Genomic DNA, 22,367 nt, shown 5'->3' with positions numbered 1-22,367 from the left:
TTTATGTAATCTATGGTGAGATAGGGTGGCTCAGGTGCTGCTGCACCCCATTAAGTTGTCCTCGAGACTTTTTTCTTGATGCCAAGCGGAAACGTTTTTCCCTGTGGGCTGCTGACAATGGTTTGTATGCTTCTCTCCTGTTGTCACTTTCTGACTACCTCGTATGTTTATTGATGCTGGACTGTTCAATCCCTCGACTTCTGTTTGGCCCGTCACGCTGAGTTGGACTCTCCTTTCTGTGGTTTTTTTTTTTTTCACACACAGACTCACAGAAGTGTTTTTTACGGGGACATATCAACCTCTATCCCCGGGTATCTCCACCTGTTCCTCAGTGGAGTTTTTCCCTTCATGTTGTCCCAACTCATAAAACACCATCTGAGCCTTTGGCCACCGGGGGCCTCTCTTTGCTATCCTATGAGACTGCCTGCCTGGCCACAGTTACCTCGGCCAGTTGTGTCAGAGAATTAGCGGCTCTTCGTCGTTCCTCACCGGTTACTAATTTCACGCTGATTAAGTGGTGTTGAAATCTGAGTTTTCCTCTACACAGGGTATTGTTTTACCCGTGTTATGGCCGACCCCTTCTTCCGATGCGGAGAGGGCTCTGTTCTTTTAAATGTACGGAGGGCCATCTCTTCTTATTACAAAGAAACTTGTTTGCAGGAAAAACATTATGTTAGTGCTGTAGCGACCACCGTAAAGGTCACCGAGCCTCCCAGCAGACCCTGTCCAGGTGGATTACCTCAGCCATTAGACTGTCTTAGGAGAGTGCGGACGTGGATTGCCCAGACATGGTCAAGGCACACTCCACAAGAGCTTACGCTGCCTCCGTCGCCTTTTCGCTTAAAATTGACCTCCGAGACATCTGTCAAGCGGCGATGTCGTCAACCCCCTCTACTTTCATGAAGCACTATGCGGTCGACGTGCATTCATCTGGAGAGGTGGCAGTGGGACTTGCCGTCTTGTAGTCATTGTAACGGTGACTGTCCCACACCCACCATCCGGGCAACTGAGCTTGCTACACTCCCAATGTGGGACTGCATAGAAGCCACGCAGATGAAAACAGAGTTTCACTTACCTGTAACTGTTGTTCATCTGGTGGTCTTCTATGCAGGCACACATCCCTCCCTCCTTCCCCGCTGTGGGACCTCTCCGCAATACACGTGGGTGGTTCCGTGGCGGCAGGTTGGAGAACTGGAGGGGAGAGTGCTCCCTCCCCCTGGGTCATGTGACTGTTGGGCGGGGAGGCTACATGCCCCGAGGGGAGGGGGAGCACTCTCACTTTCGTTTTTGCTAGAAGCTGACAAATCTTATCCGTGGCTGGCCTGCGCCTGCACAGTCCCCCAATGTGCCCCTGCATAGAAGACCACCAGATGAACAACAGTTACAGGTAAGTTAAACTCTATTTTACTTCTTATTTTTTTTCTTAATGTGATTAAAGTAACTGAAAGTAGACAGAAAAAATGATGATACTCGCCAGTGAAAATATTGAGCATGTCTTTGAGGAAGGAAAAATCTTTCATTTCATCATAATGTCAGCATTTTAAAAAATGGAGTTGTAATTCCAAATTTTGTAAACAGACTTAGTTTTGTTTTAATGGTGCTCATAAATCATGCAGTTGAATAATACGAGTGTGTTTAATGATGAATAGCAATTTTGACTGGCGTATCTTCTTACCATTTGTTGCCATTACATGTGTGAAGCAAAAATAAATAATGTTCCTTTTGAGGAGTTGTGAATCTCTAAAACTAGTCGTATCTTGGGATTTTTCCATATTGCTTCGTAACTAGAACATAATGTGCAACTAGCATATTTTGGAAGGTTTGGTAGCAGTGAATGTCAAATGAGCTACTTAATCTCCATTGGCACCTATCATAGCTATTTCAGTGCTATAAGAGAATGAATACTCATACAGAACTATTTCAGTGAAATGTTATCTTTATGGAAATACTGTGAGGAGAACTCATTGTGTAATACAAGGTAACCTAAAAATATAGTTTGGTAAAGGGATTGATTAAGCTACTTGTCAAACTGTTTGGACTTAAGATAGTAAAGGTTGTACAAATGTTTATTTCCCTAAATAGGAGACAGATGAATACAGGTATTTTGACCCTAAGATGCTACGAGGCAATGACAGGTGAATTTACTCTCTCTATATATTAAAAACAAAACATGTGGCTTGAAATCTTTGTAACTTCTGCTTCACCAGTGGATTTGCCTGGTACCTCAGATATTGTACCCCCAATATCCTAACTTTTTACCAGATATGTGCCACCATATTTTAAAATCTACATGGAAACTCTGAGGAAGATATCCAAAGATCTGGAGTGGGGTGCCGCCAATATGCAAATGATATCCAGCTCTGTTGGTCCTTAACAGCTTAATCGGGTGGGCCTGTAGAAGTCCTGAACAGGTGTTTGGAGAAGGTAGTGGGATGGATGGAGGTCAATAAATTGAATGTCAGTCCATATGGGATTGCTGTTGGTCAGTAACAAAGCTGCATGAGAACTAAGGAGTCACCCTGTTCTAGAAGGGGGTTGTGTTGTACCGGAAGGAGCAGGAGCAGGTTTGTTGCTTAGCAGTGCTGCTGGATGCTGGCCTGTGGTTGGATTCTCAGATCTATGTAGCTTGTGGCCTTTTTTTTATAGCTGGCCATTCCTGAAAGTGTGGTTGGATCATAGTAATCCATGCTGTGCTTGAATCCAGGTTAGACTATGGTAATGTGTTTTGTGTGGACCTGCCTTGGAAAATGGTCCAGAAACTTAGGTCCAAAATGTGGTTGCCCGGGGTCTGGGAACAGGGATTGCATCACCTTAGTACTGAATGATCTGCGCTAGCAGCCCATCTGTTACAAAGTGCTCATATTTTTACGATTTAATGTGTTGGGTTTACTTTGTGAGCCACCTCAAGCAGGTCTCTGAAGAGGCACCATATGCATTTTCTAAATAAAAAAATACATTCAGGTGATCTTCAGTTTTACTTGTAAAAAATAAAGTGATTACAAGAACAGTATTATTGACTCCTATTTAAATGAATGGGAAAACAAAGCCATTATATAGCCAGGCTTCTGGGCTTATATTTAACCCCCAAACACACAGGATTTTAGTCTGTTATACCATGTTGAGGAGAAAACCAGGCATATGGTTGAGGACAGCGATGATATTCCATCAGGATTCCATGTAGCTGGCCTCTTCCTCTCCCTCCTTCCCCCTGTTTTCTCCGCCTGAATGTAATGTGTTGTGCTGTTGTGTTATTGCACTGTTTATTGTTATTACAGTGATGTAATTATTTTCCTGCTAGAGTGTTGATGATGTAATCTGTTAAGGTGCCAGGGTTTTTATGGTTAATTCTATGTAGTATATAAAGTTTTTTAATGTATTAGAGTGGTGTTAGCCGTTCTGAGCCTGGATTCGGCCGGGAAAGGGCAGCCTATAAATCAAATAAATAAATAAAACACCAGAAATGCATTCAGGGTAATTTACACCTACAGCTAGAAAACTTCAATTGCAAGCTTATTTTCTATATTAGTGTTTTCTTTCTATTAAATATTTAGTGCAGGGGTCCCCAGTGTGGTGCCCGTTGACACCATGGCACCAACTAACACCTTCCCTGACATCCATCAAGTGTTTTTAGAAAGGGGGCCAGGCCAGGTGGGGCTTTTGCCCAGCAAGGCTTCTGGTTGGTCATTGGGGATTTGATTGGCTGTGAATTTTTTTTAATTGCTTTGGCATCAGCTTCCACCAATTTTCACTTTGTGACTGAAGGTGAGCTGCAGCAGCCATTTTGTGGCTATTCCCACCATGCTGCATCTGAATTCCAAAAGTGTCTCCAGGCTCAAAAAGGTTGGGGACCCTGATTTGGTGGCTGCTTACATGTTTTTATGTTTATTTTATTGAGGTTGTTATAGTTGATTACATTATTATTTGAGAGGCTGGGTGTCAGATTAAGGCTTAGGAGACCCACTTGATCATGTAGGTCGCTGGATGATCCTGAGCCAGTCAATTTATATATATATAATGTACAGGCTTCTTGGAGCAAAATTGAGGAGAAGAGAACCATGTAGGGGAGGGCCCTTGAGCTCCTTAGGGGAAGGGCAGCGTAAAAATGTAACAGGTAGATATGCTGTAAGAATCATTTGGGGGTATGAGTACATTGACTTCATATTATTTACACAACAGTTGTCCCTTTTGTAGTTTGAAGCTTTAAAAGTTTTAGAAAGCTGTGTAGTGGAAGAATCCCTTCTGTGAGTACTAGCCATTGAATGAATGGAAGTATTCTCAATATAGAAACTTTTAGTTCTTGTAAAATCATATTGACCTTGGGAAAAAATAATTTCTGCTAATACCTTTAAATGCTCAATGATACCCCACTTCTGATTTTCTCCATTCCTCACAGTGGCACACATGATTACAACTAATGCATAGCTAACATTGTAGTGTCTGTGCTCTTGATATTTGCAAACTTTCAGCGCATTGAGCTGGGATCACATTGATCAGCTTGAAATGTGGGATGTTACCTATCCCAATTGCTTTTATGTTAGATTTGTATTTCTGTACAAGAAACAATAAAGTCATCTTAATGTTAATCTGGAATCATTTTCAAATCATTTTTCAGTGTTTCCTGTTGGGGATTATATCATAAAAACGTAAGAGTAGCCATGCTGGATCAGGCCAGTTATCCATCTAGTCCAGCATCCTGTTTCCAACAGAGGCCAGTGAGATGCCATGAGGTAGGCCACAAGCCGGGCCTACAGATAACAGCCCTCACCTGCTGACTGTTTCCCAGCATCAGATGATCAGAAGCATTCTGCCTCTGAACCAAGAGGCCCCACCATGAGCCCTGATCACAGGAGAAGCCTGTCAGTCTCATTATCATGGCTAATAGCCAATGACAGACCTATTCCCCATAAATCTATCCAACCCCCTTTTAAAAGCATCTATGCCAGTGGCCATCACTGTATCTTTTAATTTAGCACATAGGTGACCATGCTGAGCTAGCATCAGTGTGATGTGCTCTCTCTGCCCTGAAGCCACTAATGTTGGAGATGTTTTTTTTAAAATGAATGGTTGAAAGTGGTATGATATAGGCATTATTTCAGTACTTTTGGTCCCAATATAATTTTTATTTTTTTAAAAAGAGTGTCCATACAAAGAATGGGAAGAGGATTGAACCCTCCATGAGATGGAGCAGTAGTTAACTATTCCAGCCTTCTCTAGACTGCTCCATTTCTTAAAAGCAGAACTGTTTTCCAACATTGCCCTGTGTTTTTAAACCACCAAAGAGAGATCAGAAGGTTATAGATGGTATTAAATGCAAGTATAGAAGAATCATCAGGGTCACTCTCTTCCTCTCAGTCTCAAGATGAACCTTGTCTACTGGACCACTGAAGCAGTTCTGATCCCAAAAGCTGATCTGAAACCTGACACTCTAGTTCTGCCTTTGGTGTGACTTATGAAATAGCTTCATGAAAACTGCTGTGTTTTGACTAGCTGTATAATAAATTTTGCTGGGGCAAATGAATGACTCAGTATAGGTTTTGCATTGTTCATGCAGGTTCAAACATTATCCTATCCCTGCTATAATTGATGTAGACTGTATTTTTGATGTTTATGAAATTCTGAAAGCAGTGATCTAAAGGTTTTGCTTTTTTAAAATTATAGTTCAATTCCAAGGAACAAGAATCCATTTCAGGAGGTAAGATAACAAACATCATACTCTTCTAATCTATTGCCTTCACTGTTTGTGTTAACTGTAATATATATTTGGTGATACTTGATTTCCTAACAAAAAACCTGTTATCTGAAGTCATTTGTCTGACTACATCTTTGTTAAATGATATTTAACAAATGTAAGCTTCTTTCATCTTCAGAGGGCTGGATAAGCATATCCTATTATCCCTTTCAACACCTTTGGTGATAAGTCAGAGATTTTATGACAGTCATTAAGTAAAAATTGGCTGTTTAAACTTTTAACACCCTGGATAACCTTACTCCCCTATATCAGATGTGAATAAAACCTACGGCTTTCTCCAGTTTCCCTCAAGTCTCATGTGAAGTCGTAGGGAGGGCAAGGCATTTTTAGAGCATAACCCAGGCAGTACCAGCCAGAAAAACTGTAACACCATCATAACTGCAGCAGGCAGTGACACTAATTAGCTGTGGTAAATTCCCTCACGTACAATTAAATAACTGCATTTAATAGCCAAGGGTTCGGTCTCTCAGGTGAAGAATGGGAAAGAGACTCTGCTGGTCAAACTTCACATCAGGCTACCTCTACTCTAATTTAAAACCCTGACCTTCATAGTCACACACTGGATAGCCCCCCGACCCCTGCTGGCTTTCTACCTTCATAACTGGTATTTAATTAATTAATTTATTATTATATTATTCTTGGTGTTGTAACTCTGCCCTTTACTCTCTTGCACTCTTTCTTAAAATGACTAGAAAAATAAAATATGGGAAACAAAAATGAAAACTTTATTACCTTAGAAATGTGCCAGAATAATTTTCTCATTGCCTACAACTTACATTTATCAAGGTGCTTTTTGTCCACTCAGTGACCATGCATCAGTAAGATGCTTTTAACCTGTGAGACAGAAGCCTTTTATAGACATTAAAAGGGTATATAAAATAAATACATCCAGGAAGGAAGAGAGAGAGCTGAGAGTACAGCACCCCTTTATAGAACATAAAAAGTATGCATGGAGACTATGTGCATGGAGGTGCAAGCCCTTATGATTTTCTTTGCACTTCTAAGAAACTTGCTTTTTCAGTGTTCCCAGTCATGCAGGGAGAGCCCTGTGCATGTGTGCTTTATGCATGTAGGCTGTATGCATGCGTTCCGATTAATGTGTATAGATTGGGAACCACAGTCCTAGACTATTCTTTCCACTCCACATTCATTGTAAATGCTTGGAATTTGTGAAAGGGCTACTATTACCAATAGGTTGCTTCTTTTTTGCCTTTTAGTGCCTTGGAGTTTATCAACATAACAAAACTTTATTCTGATTGAATTCTGCTTCTATAGTAAAGTCAACTTTCAATAATAGCTACATCGTATTGATTTTTTTAAATTCTGTTATAGGCGATTGTATTTGTAGTTGGAGGAGGCAACTACATTGAATATCAAAACCTTATTGATTACACAAAGGTATGCATCTTCACTTTGTTCTTTGAATAAATGTAGTGACATTTTTTCCACACTCTGAGACATTGCCTGTCATCCAGAAGTTCAGTGGGCTTTCTTGGGTATGCAAGTGTGCTTTCTTATTCATTTCAATAAGGGTATAATGTATGCACAGAACTGCCTCACACCATTTAAAGGAATGAGAAATGTGTGCCTATTTGTGGGCAGTAGGAGCACTTGTGAACCTGAACTTAGCCAAAACTGATTTATTGTTTTTGACAATTGTAATTCATGTAACGATATTACAATGGATTATGATTTTCACAAATTAAAAAGAGATACAAAACTGATTTATATAATGTCATCTATCTTCTTCACTTTCCCACACAAAGATATTCCGTTATGCTTCCATAGGGTCCGGAGTATGGCCAGTATGCCACCTTTGCCAAATTACAGTAATGATCTGTAGATAAATTAGAATAATTACATGTCTATACCATACTTTTGTTTATCTGATTTCATTTATCCTTACCCATTGGCAGGTCAGATAGTGCAGACTAACAAAATTAGACAATTTTATTTCTGAATTGCATTTATATATGACCTATTTATAAATCATAGATTGGATCCTACATAGTGCTCAAATTTTTGCCCAGCAGTCCGAAGATTCCTTAAAAGGGATATCAGAGGACCCTCCTGAACACAATCCAATATGGAAGTGGGGGCTGCAGTAAAGAGGGGAAAGTGGGCAAAATCCAGCCAATGTTTCCCTGGTGAAGAACGTCCTTCACCAATGCCTCTGCCATTGGAAAGGAGGGAGAAATTCTGTCTGATTCCCCCTCCTTGCAGCACCTGATGCCATGGGACATTTTTCTCACAAGGGTCTCCTAGCTTCTCTCTTTTAGGGGATCACCAAAGATTGCTTGGGAAAGAAGGTGGGGATAATCCACTACTGGTATCACAAGAAATACAGCCCACTGATTCTTGTTCCCCAAGCCTCGCTCACCCTTAATTGTTATTTCCTTTATATGGATACTGTTTCTCCTTTAAGCTTCTTTCCTAAAGCAGTCCAAGAGATTTTAGATTGTGTATGACTTCTCCAGTGAAGTCCTACACCTACCCAATGCCTTGGTACAAGCTGTATTTGAGCATTTTACTGCACTATCGTATTGTCAAATAAAATTTAAAAACAATAAAGGTGTGTTTATTTTGCACTGTGATTTTTTAAATGAGCTTTGTTTAGTAACATGTTGCTGTAATATATAATGTCTGAACTTGATACTGATGAAATCTTTGTCTCATGAAAGGGCAAACAAGGTAAACATGTCCTATACGGCTGCAGTGAACTCTTCAATGCTGCACAGTTTTTAAAACAGGTAATACTATAATTCTTAAAGTTTTTTAAAATTAGTTTTAACATCTTTCTATAGATTTTATTCAACTAATATTTTGTATTTAGTAAATGCATTTTAATGGAACCATGCGTTGTTTGACATGGAACACACACACAAAAGAGGAAAGGAAGGAGGAGGAGTCAACCAGACATGCAGTTTTACCAAGCCCTGTACCTGGCTTGCAATGTCTGCACACCTCTGTCCCCAGTCAGAACGAGAGTTGTGCCAGCCGGGAGCTGCCTTTCTGCTGCCTGGGAAACCTGTTGGGGGTGAGGTGGGGAACAGGCCTGGGATCCTTAAAATGCTGCTCCTGGATATGCCTGAATACGATCAGAATTACATGGGACCTGGATACCGGTATGCCCGAGAATCCCGAGAACTGCTCTGAGTACCCAAATATATCCAGAAATACCAGTAAGGTCTTATTCAGGTATATATTAGGACCGGATAGATCTCAGTGTAGACACCCATCCCTTTGAAAGAACTGTTGCACTGTCAGTGTATTTGCCAGGAGAAAAGAGGAGAAAACGGGACTCTGTTAAAACCCTATGGGAATCCTTCTGTCCTCTTACTTCATAAGGGTAAAATAAGAGATTATCCTCTAAATATGCTTTATTAACAATCGTTCTGTTTGATAGAAACCATTTTTCTGTGTTGGTTTCCATTCAGTAACATAACCAACTCAGTTTTGGAATACAGTCCAGTTTCCTTTGTAAACTGGGAGATAATCAATCTAATATTTTTTCCTATTTCTTTCTATTTAGCTGTCACAACTTGGACTGAAATAGACTGGGATCAGACACAAGCGGTCATTTTGGCAAAGTGTGAAGAAAGTATCATGGCAACAGCTAACATCTTAACCTGTGCATAATATTTAAACTTCAGTTGATTCCTTAAATTTATAATTTTTATGACAGGATGTTCTATACTTGTATAAAGCATACTACATACTTCAAATAAAATAAAATAACCCACAGTGCTTGGATTCTGCCTGCTGTAATATTTCTTTGACTTGCGTGTGTTTGATTGTTAGAAGTTAAATGGTAAAATTTGAAGGGTATTTCATCTGGAATTATAATGAAATAGGATATGTAATGTATACCAGTGTTTCTTATTTGATGTAGAAATGTATCAAACCAAATGTATTAATACGGCAACTGACCAATCACATACCAACACATCAAATTGAAATATATAGTCAGATCATACTTTGCCATTCCACCACTGTAATAGAACTTCTTTTGGGGAAGGAGAGAGTGGCATTCCCCCCCCCCCATTGCAAACACCCATTTTGTCCTCTGCATGCTAACCCTCCATTGATACCCCCCCCCCAGGAGCAGCATTTTGGTGATCTGTGGGATACAGTATAAGTGGGAGGCGGGAAAGTCTCTCACTTTGTGGTCCTCACTCCACCAGCTGTAGTTGGGATCTAACCTATATAATGTAAGTTGCCATGGTAGATTCGGAAGTGTGAAGGATAAAAATATTCTAATGAGTTAAATTAAGCCAGTGCCTTCCTGTGAAATAATTCCCCTTTAGTTTAGCTGCTAAACTGCTAAACTTTAGCAGAATAATTTTAATCTAATTGATGGCACTCAGTTGTTTGTGCATACATTACTGTTAATCATTTGTATTTCTCTTGTAATGACAATGTAGCTTTTCCATTCTTAGTTCACATCCTCATTAGCCTGTGATATGAAAACTTTTGTTTTTACAAAAAAATGAAGATGGAGAGAGATTTCCTATGCCCACCTAGTGTGTCTCTATATGATATGAGATCATTATTGCAGTGTCTCAGAAGCTTCCAAAAGTACATTTTATAATGTGATCTAAATCTTGTTAGTTATTCCTCATCTTCCCAGGTGGTGAAATAGGCATAATAGTGTACTGCATATTGTAATATGCGTTGTATGTGACCTTCAAAGATTGCAACTGGTAGATTGCAACTCTCTGCCCTACGATAGAAGTAGTAGTCACCAGCAGTGCATAATTCCAGTGCTTCAAGTTTTGTGATTGCTGACTATAAACGGCTGGGTAGAATGAATTACAGAACTTTAAGGTTGTCAATGAGGAAACTGAAATTGTTGAAGACTTTTGTATTCCTTGGCTCCATCATCAACCAAAAGGGAGACTGCAGCCAAGAAATCAGGAGATTGAGACTGGGAAGGGCAGCCATGAAGGAGCTAGAAAAGATTCTGAAGTTTAGGGATATGTCACTGGCCACCAAGATTAAGTTAATTCATGCCATCACATTCCCTGTTACTATATATGGGTGTGAAAGCTGGACATTGAAGAAAGCTGATAGGAAGAAAGTAGATTCCTTTGAAATGTGGTGTTGGAGGAGAGTGTTACGGATACCGTGGACTGCCCAAAAAAACCACCAGTGGATTATAAATCAAATCAAACCTGAACTGACCCCAGAAGCTAGAATGACTAAACTGAGGCTATCGTATTTTGGTCACATTATGAGAAGACAAGAGTCACTGAAAAAGACAGTAATGCTAGGAAAAGTTGAAGGCAGCAGGAAAAGAGGAAGACCCAACAAGAGATGGATTGACTCAATAAAGGAAGCCACAGACCTCAACTTGCAGGACCTGAGCAGGGCTGTCAAAGATAAAACATTTTGGAGAACATTGATTCATTTTTTTTACTCCGAACATCTCAAGTTTAACACACATACGCACAGAATGCAGGATATTAGTTTTGATTTTTAAACTTGAGATGTTCGGAGTAAAAAAAATGTTATGAATTAGAAGATAGCTGCCTTAAGAAAATATGCACTCCTGTGTGATCTCCACCATAATTGCCTTAAATTCAGGCAGGAAAGTAGAGGCATCTATGGAAATTAATGTGTGAGAACTGGAGGAAGCTTCCTAACCTGTGGGAGGGACGGCACCAGAATGGATTAATTTTACTTTCCCCTGCTTAGAGTTCTAAAAATGGGTGTTGTAAAACATTGTGAGATTGGGTAATGCAGATTTGGTGGGATTTGGAAAGCCTGTCCCACCTAGCAAGGATTCGTCCCACCAACTCTTCCCAACTGGGAGGTAAAGGGTTAAAACAATCCATTTGTTTGGAGAAAGTGCACTAAGAAAAGGAGGAACAAACGTTTGTGCTGGAAAGCATCCTTTGTTTCCTGCTGCTCTATGTCCATTCTTTTTTTTTTTTGGTGGGGGGGAGAATGTCAAGCTAACATATTAAATATAGACGAGGTAGCTGTTCTCTTTTGGATTTAGCTCTTAGCATTCTGTGTTCTGTAACCTCTCTTTGTAAGTTGATGCACTCTCACTTCATCCTTGTTAGTCATTTTTGTAGGGTGTATGCTAGTTAATAAAAGCCTTTTTTTTTTGCAAGGCGTGGGCACTGAACCCTTGCCCACTCACCTAGCAATTCAAACATGCTAATGTGCACACAAATCTCTCCTGGTGACTCAAGGTACGGAGGATTTTGGGGAGTATTGGGGGTGCCTAGAGTGGTAGCAGTGTACTGAAGACCCCAAAGTCTCAGGAGGAGCCTTGGGGAAGAAGGGTTTCCCAAGAGGGGGTGAGGTTCCTTACAAGCATGAACCCTGAAGAACCAAGCTCTCTTGACCACTCACTATCATAGAGTAAGTGACACAGGGTGAGGGTGAGGGGAACTCATGAATTTGTAATGAAGAGTAATATCCGATAAACTTATAGTTTTTATTTTGTCCTTCATAGATGTGTATTTTCCACATGGTTTGGATTTTTAAGAGGGTAACGTATGCCAGTGTTGGGAAAATTGAAAATTGTCCTGAAGAATCTTTATAGTGTTGGAACACTAGCACACATTTTTTATTTATAGGTTTATTTATGTGTTTATTTAGAACATTTTAATGCCACCTTTCTACCCAATCAGGGTCCACAAGGCAGTGAACATAAGAAACATTAAAACATTTAAGAAATGTTAACTACAATTAAATTATAAAATGATTTATTAAAGCATATAAACAACACTAGAAGGAGCGCCAATAACAGTTATTGGGGAAATGCCAGATGAAACAAAATTCTTCACTGATAGACACTGGTAGAGTGAGACAAACAAATCTCTGAGGAGTGAGTTCCAAAGTCTTGGTGCCACCAAAGATGACTGGAGTGTACAGGTAGGTTCACATGCGCACTCCTTTGCAAAAATTCGGAGAAAATCCATTTAAACAGTAATTTGTAAATTGCTGAGAAGGAAAGATAGATATTGAGAAGTTATTCCTTTACAAATTGACATTACTTAATACATAGTTCATGTAATTTGGACTTGTGAAACAAAGTAAATTCCAGTATTATTTTCTGTAGTCTTGATCTGGTTCCCCAAACTCCCCTTCCCTCACAGGTGATAATGATTCAACTGCCAGCTGGAGAGAGTCCAGGTTTCCCAAGCCATTCATGAGCTACAGTAACTCAAGAACCATACTGTGGACTAAAGGTGAAGTAGGGTATTTGTATGGGTTGATGCCGAACAATTAAGAAAATAATTGCATAATCCATCCCCACAGATAAGCGGTTGGTACTCCATTTGTATTATCACAGAGACATCATCTACCCAGTTGTACATGTGCCACTACATATTTTCAATAGAGACTGTGGGTTGGATCCAGCAATGTGCAAATGGAACAAGAAATCCACTTCACCAAGATGTGCTTGTGGAAGGGATTATGCAAGATCTGGTTCAACAACTCCCACTCCCATCCTAGTTTGCTCAGATAAACAACATACACATGCCAAAATCTTGTGGGACAATCTCTTCCCATATTGTGTCTTGAGGAGCCTTTGTGAAAATAAAGAAGGTGCTAGGTTTACTTCCTGAAACCTAGGATTGGTTGCCCAATATTTTGCTCAAGCAGAAATGCAAGTAGAGATACACTAAATTTGACTTACCACAAGTGGCTTCTGCTATCCTTTGCTTTTGTTTTCACTTGTGCAAGAGCTCTAGCACAAGCAACATTTTTGCAATGAACCCAACCCAGTGAGTGGTGCTGATGGACAGCTCCAGCCCATAGCCTTGTTGAGAGCTGTCATCGTTCAGTTTGGGTAAGTACCTAGCTGCTTTGTAATGTTACATTTTTCCTGAAATGGTTACAAAAATATATTCTATTTTGCCAAAATAAATTTGTGGATCATCTGAATGGTGCTATTTCAGTTTGAGTTCCATGTTATTTTGAAGCTGCCCCGAAACAGGTAACAATACCAATATTTAAATCAGTGATTGTCAAACTTTTGGACACTACTTTCTAAATTTGCTCTATTTTTTGGGTCCCGCTGGCAAAATAACTCCAAGAATTTTGCAAGGGTTAACACTGAACAAGATTATATTTTATTTTTCATAGTATTTATAAACTATAGCATTACTGAGCAACAGGCTGTATTTCCTGGTTGTTGTACACATTGTGGAGAGGCAAACCCAAATTTGTCTCCTATCACATTTCACTGTTCCATCTCTTCTCTCTTGGCCTTGCGACCCGCTTGAGAGAGTCACAACTCTCTTTTAGGCCCTGACACAAAGTTTTGAAAACCATGGATTTAGATGCTTCAGTTTTCTAGCTAAGAAAGTAATCCACATCCTAATGTGTGGGGTTAGAAGAGAAATAAGGAAGGAAGAACACTGAAATAATGTTAGAAGGAAAAGATGCTTTGTTAAATGCCATTTGAATAAGGTGGTTTTCCTAGACAAAATCTATATTAAGCGGGCATGTCTATTCATTTCTTACGAATATATTGAGTGTATGTAGGCACAGCAAGGGTTTTATTTATTGGAGGAGCAGACATTTCTATATCTAGAGAGGTAATTGTTCGGTGAAGTTATGAAAATGTACTTTTATCCCATGTCCCCTGTCTAAATTTGAATGTAAGCCTTCAGGGCATAGGTTTTCACCATACCAGGTTGTTACCCATTGAAAAAAAAAGCCCTATTTATGCTGGAGTAGAAAGCACCATGATTTCACCTTCTGTATACAGTAGCCACATGGCCTGGTTTTCATTTTTCAGTCCTATTCTTCAGGATACTATAATCATTATGCCAAGATGATGTGTTTACCAATTTTTATACAATGTAAACAGTTTTCCCTCCTTACACACTTTTCTGTCATGAAAACATAACCTTGATGAAACGCATACTATGTGTTGAAAGCTGTCAAGTCCCTTCTGACTTGTGGTGACCCTATGAATTAATGACCTCCAAAATATCTTATTGCTAACAGCCTTGCTCAGGTCTTGCAAACTGAGGGTCATGGCTTCCTTCATGGTCCAACTTTCACACCCATACACAGTAATGGGAAATACTATGGCATGAATTATCTTGATCTTGGTCAAAATCCTAAGAATCTTTTCAAGCTCCTTCATGGCTGCCCTTCTCAGTCTCAATTTTTCTTCTGAAATATATACTAGCAGATCATTTTGTAATGTAGTTTAATCGAGGGGGAAATTCATCTTACAAAATTCTGGAACATGGTTCATGCAATCACTATTTATCAAATCTAGTAAAAAAAATCAGGATTTTATTTTACTACTTTGACCTGCAACTGAAGGCCACTTAGGAAGATATGGCTTCCATATAGTGACTGCTTGTTCTGCATGAGAAATATCCTACATGGTGAGCCTTTAATTATTTATTTATTAAAATATTTTAATCTCACCTTTCCTCTTGGCTCAAGGCTCTTTCCATGTTACTTATATCTATGCTTCATTGCCTGTGCTATCATTGAGTATTCCTGGTATTGGTTTCTGGTGATCTACAGAAAAACCATACAGAAAAACCACAGAGTGTTAAGCTGCAGTACTGCAGTCAAAAGCTCTGCTCACAACCTGAGTTCGATCCCGATGGAAGTCGGTTTCAGGTAGCTGGCTCAAGGTTGACTCAGCCTTCCATCCTTCTGAGGTCGGTCAAATTAGTACCCAGCTTGCTGGGGGTAAAGGGAAGATGACTGGGGAAGGCACTGGCAAACCACCCCGCAAACAAAGTCTGCCTTGGAAACATCGGGATGTGACGTCACCCCATGGGTCAGGAATGACCTGGTGCTTGCACAGGGGACCTTTACCTTACCTTAGGTACCAATCGCTGATATTGATATTTTTAGCCGGCTTTTCTTCCAGAGTAGTTCAGGGATGCCTACAAGGTTCTCTTTCCCCCCATTTTATCCTCACATTAACCAGGTGAAGTAGGTTAGGGTGAGAAATAGTGACTGGGCTAAGGTAATTCAATTCTATTCATAGCAGAGTAGTGGTTTGAATCCAGGTCAAGGCCAGTGTTTCCTACTGGTTAGAGTTTAGGATTTGAGAGACCTGGTTTCAAATTCCTACTCAAACATGAAACTTACTAAGATACTTTTGGCTGAGCCTAAACATCTTCACAGGGTTATTGTAACAACAAAATGAGAGAGTCTCGGTAATGCCATTGTTGAATTCCTTGGAGAAAGGGCAGATAAAAAAATTAGAAAAAGGTGAACTGCCATCTGGAGGCAATTTCTGATGTCTTCTGTACAGCACTGATATTTTGTTCTTAGGGCCCTAAGAACAGAGCATAAAAATAAAAAATTCCTAAAATTTCTGAAAAGAAATGATTGCTAAGGTGGAGCTTGGTCCACCTATCAAAGCGTTCTTTCTAGTAACAGCAAGCACTCAAAAGAGGCTGCAGTTTAAATACTCATAAATGTATGGCTGATGGTCAGGGATTTTTTTTTTTTTTGGTATGCCTGATTTAAGATATAAATATAGTCTCACTTCCAAACACCTTATAATTGAGCAATGAAAGCAAAATGCAAAAAAAAAAGAAAAGGATAAAACTGGTGTGAACTTGGTGCAGGAGTTGTGCAGTGCAGATTCTAGATAGTTTTGGCCTGAAGAAACCTTTAAAGGCAAGTCATCTGTTTCCAGTTTCTGAAAAGTTTGGTCATTGTTTTTTTAGGATTACAAGATCACTGCAGATATTTCAGAAGGATGAAATAATGTATTCATGACATTTCCAGCTGCTTTATCATACTGAGTCAAGTGGTTTTGCACATAGTTTATTCAGGCTCATTTTAGCACTGTTAAGCTTTGCAAAAATACTCAGCAATGTGGAAAGCTCTCTTTACAATAGAATTAAGTAAGGATTCAATTCTGAAAGACAGCAATGACATTTTGGAAAGCACTGCTTGAAGAAATAGATGTTTGAAGAAGAGTTTGGGGAGTACTAAATTATTATTATCTATCTCAAATCAGGTTTATGTTGTAGGTCATCACATTTGTTCATTTTGCAGTTTTTAAAAAAGGTAAGATGAAACTCACCAGTTGAATATCTTAGAACAGGACAGGGGAAAAAATAGACAGCTGATAAACAAGATATCCCCACTAAATAAAATCTAACCGTGGCTTTTTTTTTTTTTTTAATGGAAAGTTGGAGGTCAGGAGGAATTATCACTACATGTAATTTTGTCATTATAAAGGTGTGATAGAAGACTCATCAGTGCATACTAAAAATAATGAGTGGTGTTAAATTAGTAACAAGTCCAGATGTTGCTTACAAATATAGCTATCCATCTCCTTAGCATTCTGAAGGTTTCGCCGATAAAGCAGCACTGACCTGGGCAAAGATTGAAATGTGTGATTTGTAGTATAGTAGGCCAGGTTCCTGCGGTCACTGCAAATTGGAATTCAGTCTATGCAACTTCCCAGCACTTTTACTTAACCTATTACCTCTCTAATTGAGCCCTAAATGCAGGAAAGAAAAAGAAGAAGAGTTGGTTTTTAAATGCTGACTTTCTCTACCACTTGGATTCAATAATTTGGCATTCTGTTTGTTAGTTTGTTTCTAAAACAAAAAGGTATCCATGATATTTGGTATGAACATTCAGGACAAAATTCCCCACCTCCGAGCTGAATTTAACTCAACCCTCCATTGCCCTGTTCAACAGTGGGCCAGTTGTCCAGTAACATAATTTGCATTTATTGTTTTCCAGTTTTATCAGTTGTGTGTTTTGCTGTTTTCTGTTTAAATTTATTGAGTTTTTTGTATTGAGCTTTTCATATTTTCCTTTTTTTCCCTTGTTTGATTTGCTGCTGATTTACATGCCACTGCTTTTATAGGCACTTTAATTGTGTTTGGGAGTTTTAAACAATGTGTTTAAATTATATTTGATGTGATTTTTTACTTTTGAGACTGCTTTGGGTGCCTTTACCCAGGCAGAAAGGTGGTAATGCAATTTCAGTTCTAAACAATGGTCTTATGCTGTCATCCCATCACAAGATATGACTAATTTAAGAGATGCTGGCAAAGTTCATAGTCCACTGGCTTAGAATATCATGGGAACTTCCCAGTGGCTGAATTCCTCTGTGGCTTGGGTTGGTAACCCTGACCCAGAAAAGAACTTTCCCCACCCAGCAGTTTGTTGACCCTATGGATTAGAAGCAAACATGATGGCACTGGGAAGTAGTCAAGAGGAGAGAGTATTCTCATAGTGCTGCCTTTCTTTAACTCTCCCTCCTCTTTCCCCTGACATTTGGAACCTGTACTTCCCAGAATGCCTGGTGGTTAATATCAGGTAATTAGGAAACAACTGTTTCAAGAATGGACTGAGGTGGGAGGAGTGGAGTAATAGAGGCAAGCTAGGAAAAGTCTGCATTTGGGGACCCCCAAGGCCTTGGATTTTTGCCTCAAAATTCAGGCCTGCAGGCACAAATAAGAGGGAGAAGAATACGGAAAATGAAATGTAGTTAGGGATGCCAGCCTCCAGGTGGAACCTGGGGATCCCCCAGAATTACAGTTCATCTCCAGACTACAGAGATCAGTTCCCCTGGATAAAATGGATGTTTTGGAGGCTGGACTCTATGGCATTGTATCCCACTGAGGTCCCTGTCATCCCCAGGCTTCATTCCAAAAATTCCAGGAGTTTCCTAATCTTGATCTGGCAACCCTAAATGTAGTGCAGTATCTGTCTTCAGGGCTCAAACTTGATGTACACATTCAGAGAGCATGTTCAGGCCCTAGCTTGCTTGACTCCTGCTCCTGTTTTCAAGAGAAGTAGGAGAGGCTAAGAGGGTTAGAAGCCAGAAGAAGACAACCCAGCTGAGCATGGTTCTGAATCCAAGGGCAATACTTTATCAGAAGTTGATCTGAAGTTTTCTGATGTAGTTCAGCTGGTTCTTGGCCTGGGGTTTATCTTCATGGGGTGGCTTTCTGGAAATCACAAAAGTGACACCCTCTGAGGCCCCTTGGATACAAAAAAAATTGTAAAGGCTGCAAAGAACCTTTTCCCATCTAATGCGGGGGGGGGACCAATACAACCTTAGCTTTGTTGCCTTATTATTCAGTAGTAGACAACTTATTGATACCAATATTCAAATATACTGAAATAAGAAAAATGAAATGTTGTTCTTTTTCATATGACTTAGTTTGTGAGAGGACAAATCTGCCTTTCATTTTGGTTCGTTAATGTGCAGAGGTTTGTGGAAAGGTCTTTTTTTTTGTAGATATTTCTGTGGTTATAAAACTAAAAAGTTTTTCCAAATGCTGATGTACTTCTACAATTGCCATATTATAAGAAATGTGGTGTTTACAGATTTGGTGTCCTCTACTTCTTTTCTACTCCTCTAGGTATCATTTGTAATTTTTCAGCTTTGATCCTGGCATAGTCTCCTTATGCGGTCATCCCCATGTGGCTGCCATGTGAATTTCAGGTGCCAGCGTTCACTAGTTCCTTTGCCAACCTTTTTGCCAAATCTGCCTGTTTTTACAGCCCATTCAACACTAAATCCTGTAAGAAGATCGTAACCTTGTAATGCTGCTTGAGAAGAGTTGAGGAATCAGCCACACATTGGTGATGGATGAAAGAAACAAGCCAACAGACTTTCAAAACTGACAGACGTATTTGGTGTCCAAAGTTTCTTAGGATGAAATGCCAGACATAGAAATTAATCCAGTGCCCAGAGAGACCATCCTTTGGCTCCAGAATGGCTTACATTTTGTTCTCCTGTTTCTAATAAACTCTCTGCTTTGGAGAGTTAAAACAGTTCCAAGGAATGAAAGTAATTCTTTCATCTAGATTTGAAGAAATAATGACCATTTTATCTCTAATGACAAAATTTCCCAGAAATAAATATTTCTCTTGTCATTATTTTGCTAATATTTTTCACACCTTTTCAAAAATGTACACATTTTTACTCCCATTTTAAAAGCATTGGTGAAAACTGAGAGTATCAGTTGTGGGGGGCGGGCAGTTTTCTTCCAAAATGCTTTCTTAGTGGCATGTGCCATTTGATTAAAATGCAAGAAAGTTTTTCGTTCAAAATTATTGTTTATATCATCTTGATGATCTTCTTCCAGTTCTTCTCTTAGTGCAGTCTGGTCTTGGTAATGCTCTAGTTTAGGACTATTGGCTGTTTCCAAATATCATGACTTATAATGTCACAGACTTCCCATTTCCCCATCTCACTGCAACCTACTAAACCCTGTAAAATTTTGTTTCTGGGGATTAGAGCATCAGGGAAAAGTTAGGAGGTGGAATTAGCCTTTCCGTCATTGAAAATGAATGGTAAGATGCAAGAACTTTGCAAGTGTCAAGGGCTGAAAACAAACTCTCACATCATACTAATACATTTCAAGTTCTGTACAAATCATTTTCCAAAATGTCACCTGGATCTTCATAAAGGTAAACAATTGGTCAGGGGCAATGAAAGTTCCTCCATGGTGCCTCTACTCCTAACTTTGGTGTGTTACTGTTTGGGTGAAATAATGTTGACAATACAAGGTTAATGTGGAAAGATCAGAAAACTTGTTGTTGTGTTTAGGTGGATACCCAAGATTCTGGTGACACTATTAAAAAACTAAACAGCAAATGAAAGGATGAAGGTGTAAGAATAGATCTCTAGTTCAGTAAAACCCACACTTTGCTAGCAGTAAACTCCATTTCATACTGTGGGACATCTGAGTGAAACTGCACAGAATTGCACTGTTAGTCCAAGCATTATAGCTGAAAATGAGGAGCGGCCATATTGTATAAAATGAGAAAGAGACCAATAATTGGATCCCAGAGTAAGCATGACCAGGAGTAGAAGCAGACACACAGGCTTGGATCTGTATTAGGTGTTTCAATAAGCACATGGATTTCTGCTTATGGAGTGTGATTTTTCCACCTCCCCCCTGCTACACCAGCCTGAAATGCCCCTGAAATCCTGTTCCTGGGGGAAATGGAAGCTTGGGGGTTGGACTTGATGACCCTGGTGGTCCCTTCCAACTCTATGATTCTATGATTCTCCAGGACAGGATTTCAGAGGGCATTTCAGGCTGCCATGGGAAGGAGGAGGCCGTTTTGCTCTGTATGTGCAAATCCTTGCATCTATAGTAATGTTGGCTTGCAATCAAACCCACAGAGTAATCAAAGAGAGTCAAAATGAAGAGGAGGAAACAAAGGGCGAAAACGCATGGTCGCTTTATCCTCCTTTAATCCCTGTTTTAACCAGGATCGAACACACATTAGGCGAAACGCATGCGTTCAATCCAGGCTGAATCCTGGCTGAAACAGGGATTAAAGGAGGATAAAGCTACCGTATGTTTTCTTTTTTTCTTTTGAAATTTTTTTATTGGTTTTTATAATATAAATTTTCCATGTTAACAAACAACAATATACGTAGTATTAAAAACTAAATCATAGGTAATGTTGTTATAATTGTTTAAGTACTAAATAAAAATAAAAAATAAAGGAAAATTTATTGACTTCCCCATCACCTCCGTCCGCCTCTTAATAAAGTATTCTATCCCATCGTGATATGGTCTGATCTTAATTATTCTTATATCTCAATTAGGTTTCAATCACATTATACTATCAATATAATTGATTACGTTTCTTTATGTTAACAATGTCATCTAGATCAGATTAAAAGGTATTCTTCCATTTTCTCCAGTCCTAGTTCATATTCACAATATTTCATCCACGCCTCCCATTCCCCCATAAATTGAACATTGTCTTTTTGATTTAAAATAGCTGTAAGTTTTGCCATTTCCACCAGTTCAAACATTTTCATAGTCCAGTCTTTTTCCCCAGGAGTGTCTGCCCCTTTCCATTTTGCTGCATAAAGCAGTCTTGCAGCTGTAGTCGCGTAAATCAAAAAAGTCCTGTGTTTTAACAAATCATCAGGTATCATACTTAATAGCATCATTTCTGGTGTTTTTGGTATGTTTTTTTGTACTATTAGTCTTAATTCGTTATAAATCATATCCCAAAAATCCTTAGCTTTGTCACAAGTCCACCACATATGATAAAAAGAACCAACTTCTTTATTACATTTCCAACATTTAGGGGATGTCACTTTGTAGATCTTTGCAATCTTCTTAGGCGTTAAATGCCATCTATACATCATTTTATAAATATTTTCTCGAATTGACTGCGCATTTATTCCTTTCAGGTCTTTCGCCCATAGTCTTTCCCATTTGTTTAGGGCAATATCATGTCCCACAGTTTGAGCCCAATTAATCATTGTTGGTTTGATTATTTCCTGCTCACAATAAATTGTTAAAAGAAGATTATACATTTTAGAAATCAGTTGAGTATTATTATCTAATAGCATCCTGTGAAAAGATGATTTTTCTTTAGAGAATCCATTCTTCATATCTTGTGTAAATACTGATTTAATTTGATGATATTGAAGCCTTGTAAATCGTCTTTAAGTAACTGAAAGTCTTTTAATGAGCTTTTCTTTCCTTCCCAGTTAATTAACTCTTGGTAGGTGATAAATTTGTCCAATCTAAGTGGGCGTAATGTCAACATTTCTTGAGGTGATATCCACATTGGTGTTACTGGTTCAAGAATATGTTTATATCTCATCCATATATGAAATAAGGAGGACCTGATTATATGGTTACGAAAT

The 22,367-nt window shown here is 39.2% G+C and overlaps 1 protein-coding gene across 1 annotated transcript in view; it reads left to right on the top strand.

Annotated features, from left to right (window-relative positions):
* SCFD1 (sec1 family domain containing 1) overlaps nucleotides 1-9,502 on the top strand; it is a 59,228-nt gene extending 49,726 nt beyond the window's left edge. The window contains exons 21-25 of the mRNA XM_056850689.1: nucleotides 2,083-2,135; nucleotides 5,659-5,692; nucleotides 7,082-7,147; nucleotides 8,431-8,499; nucleotides 9,282-9,502. Coding sequence (XP_056706667.1) covers nucleotides 2,083-2,135; nucleotides 5,659-5,692; nucleotides 7,082-7,147; nucleotides 8,431-8,499; nucleotides 9,282-9,305 — 246 coding nt within the window. The 3' untranslated portion in view covers nucleotides 9,306-9,502. The remainder of the gene's footprint in view (nucleotides 1-2,082; nucleotides 2,136-5,658; nucleotides 5,693-7,081; nucleotides 7,148-8,430; nucleotides 8,500-9,281) is intronic.
* The last annotated feature ends 12,865 nt before the right edge of the window (nucleotides 9,503-22,367 follow it).

This window comes from Euleptes europaea, chromosome 6 (genome assembly GCF_029931775.1).
Source record: "Euleptes europaea isolate rEulEur1 chromosome 6, rEulEur1.hap1, whole genome shotgun sequence".
Classification (NCBI taxonomy): domain Eukaryota; kingdom Metazoa; phylum Chordata; class Lepidosauria; order Squamata; family Sphaerodactylidae; genus Euleptes; species Euleptes europaea.
This window is presented reverse-complemented; position numbering and strand designations above follow the sequence as displayed.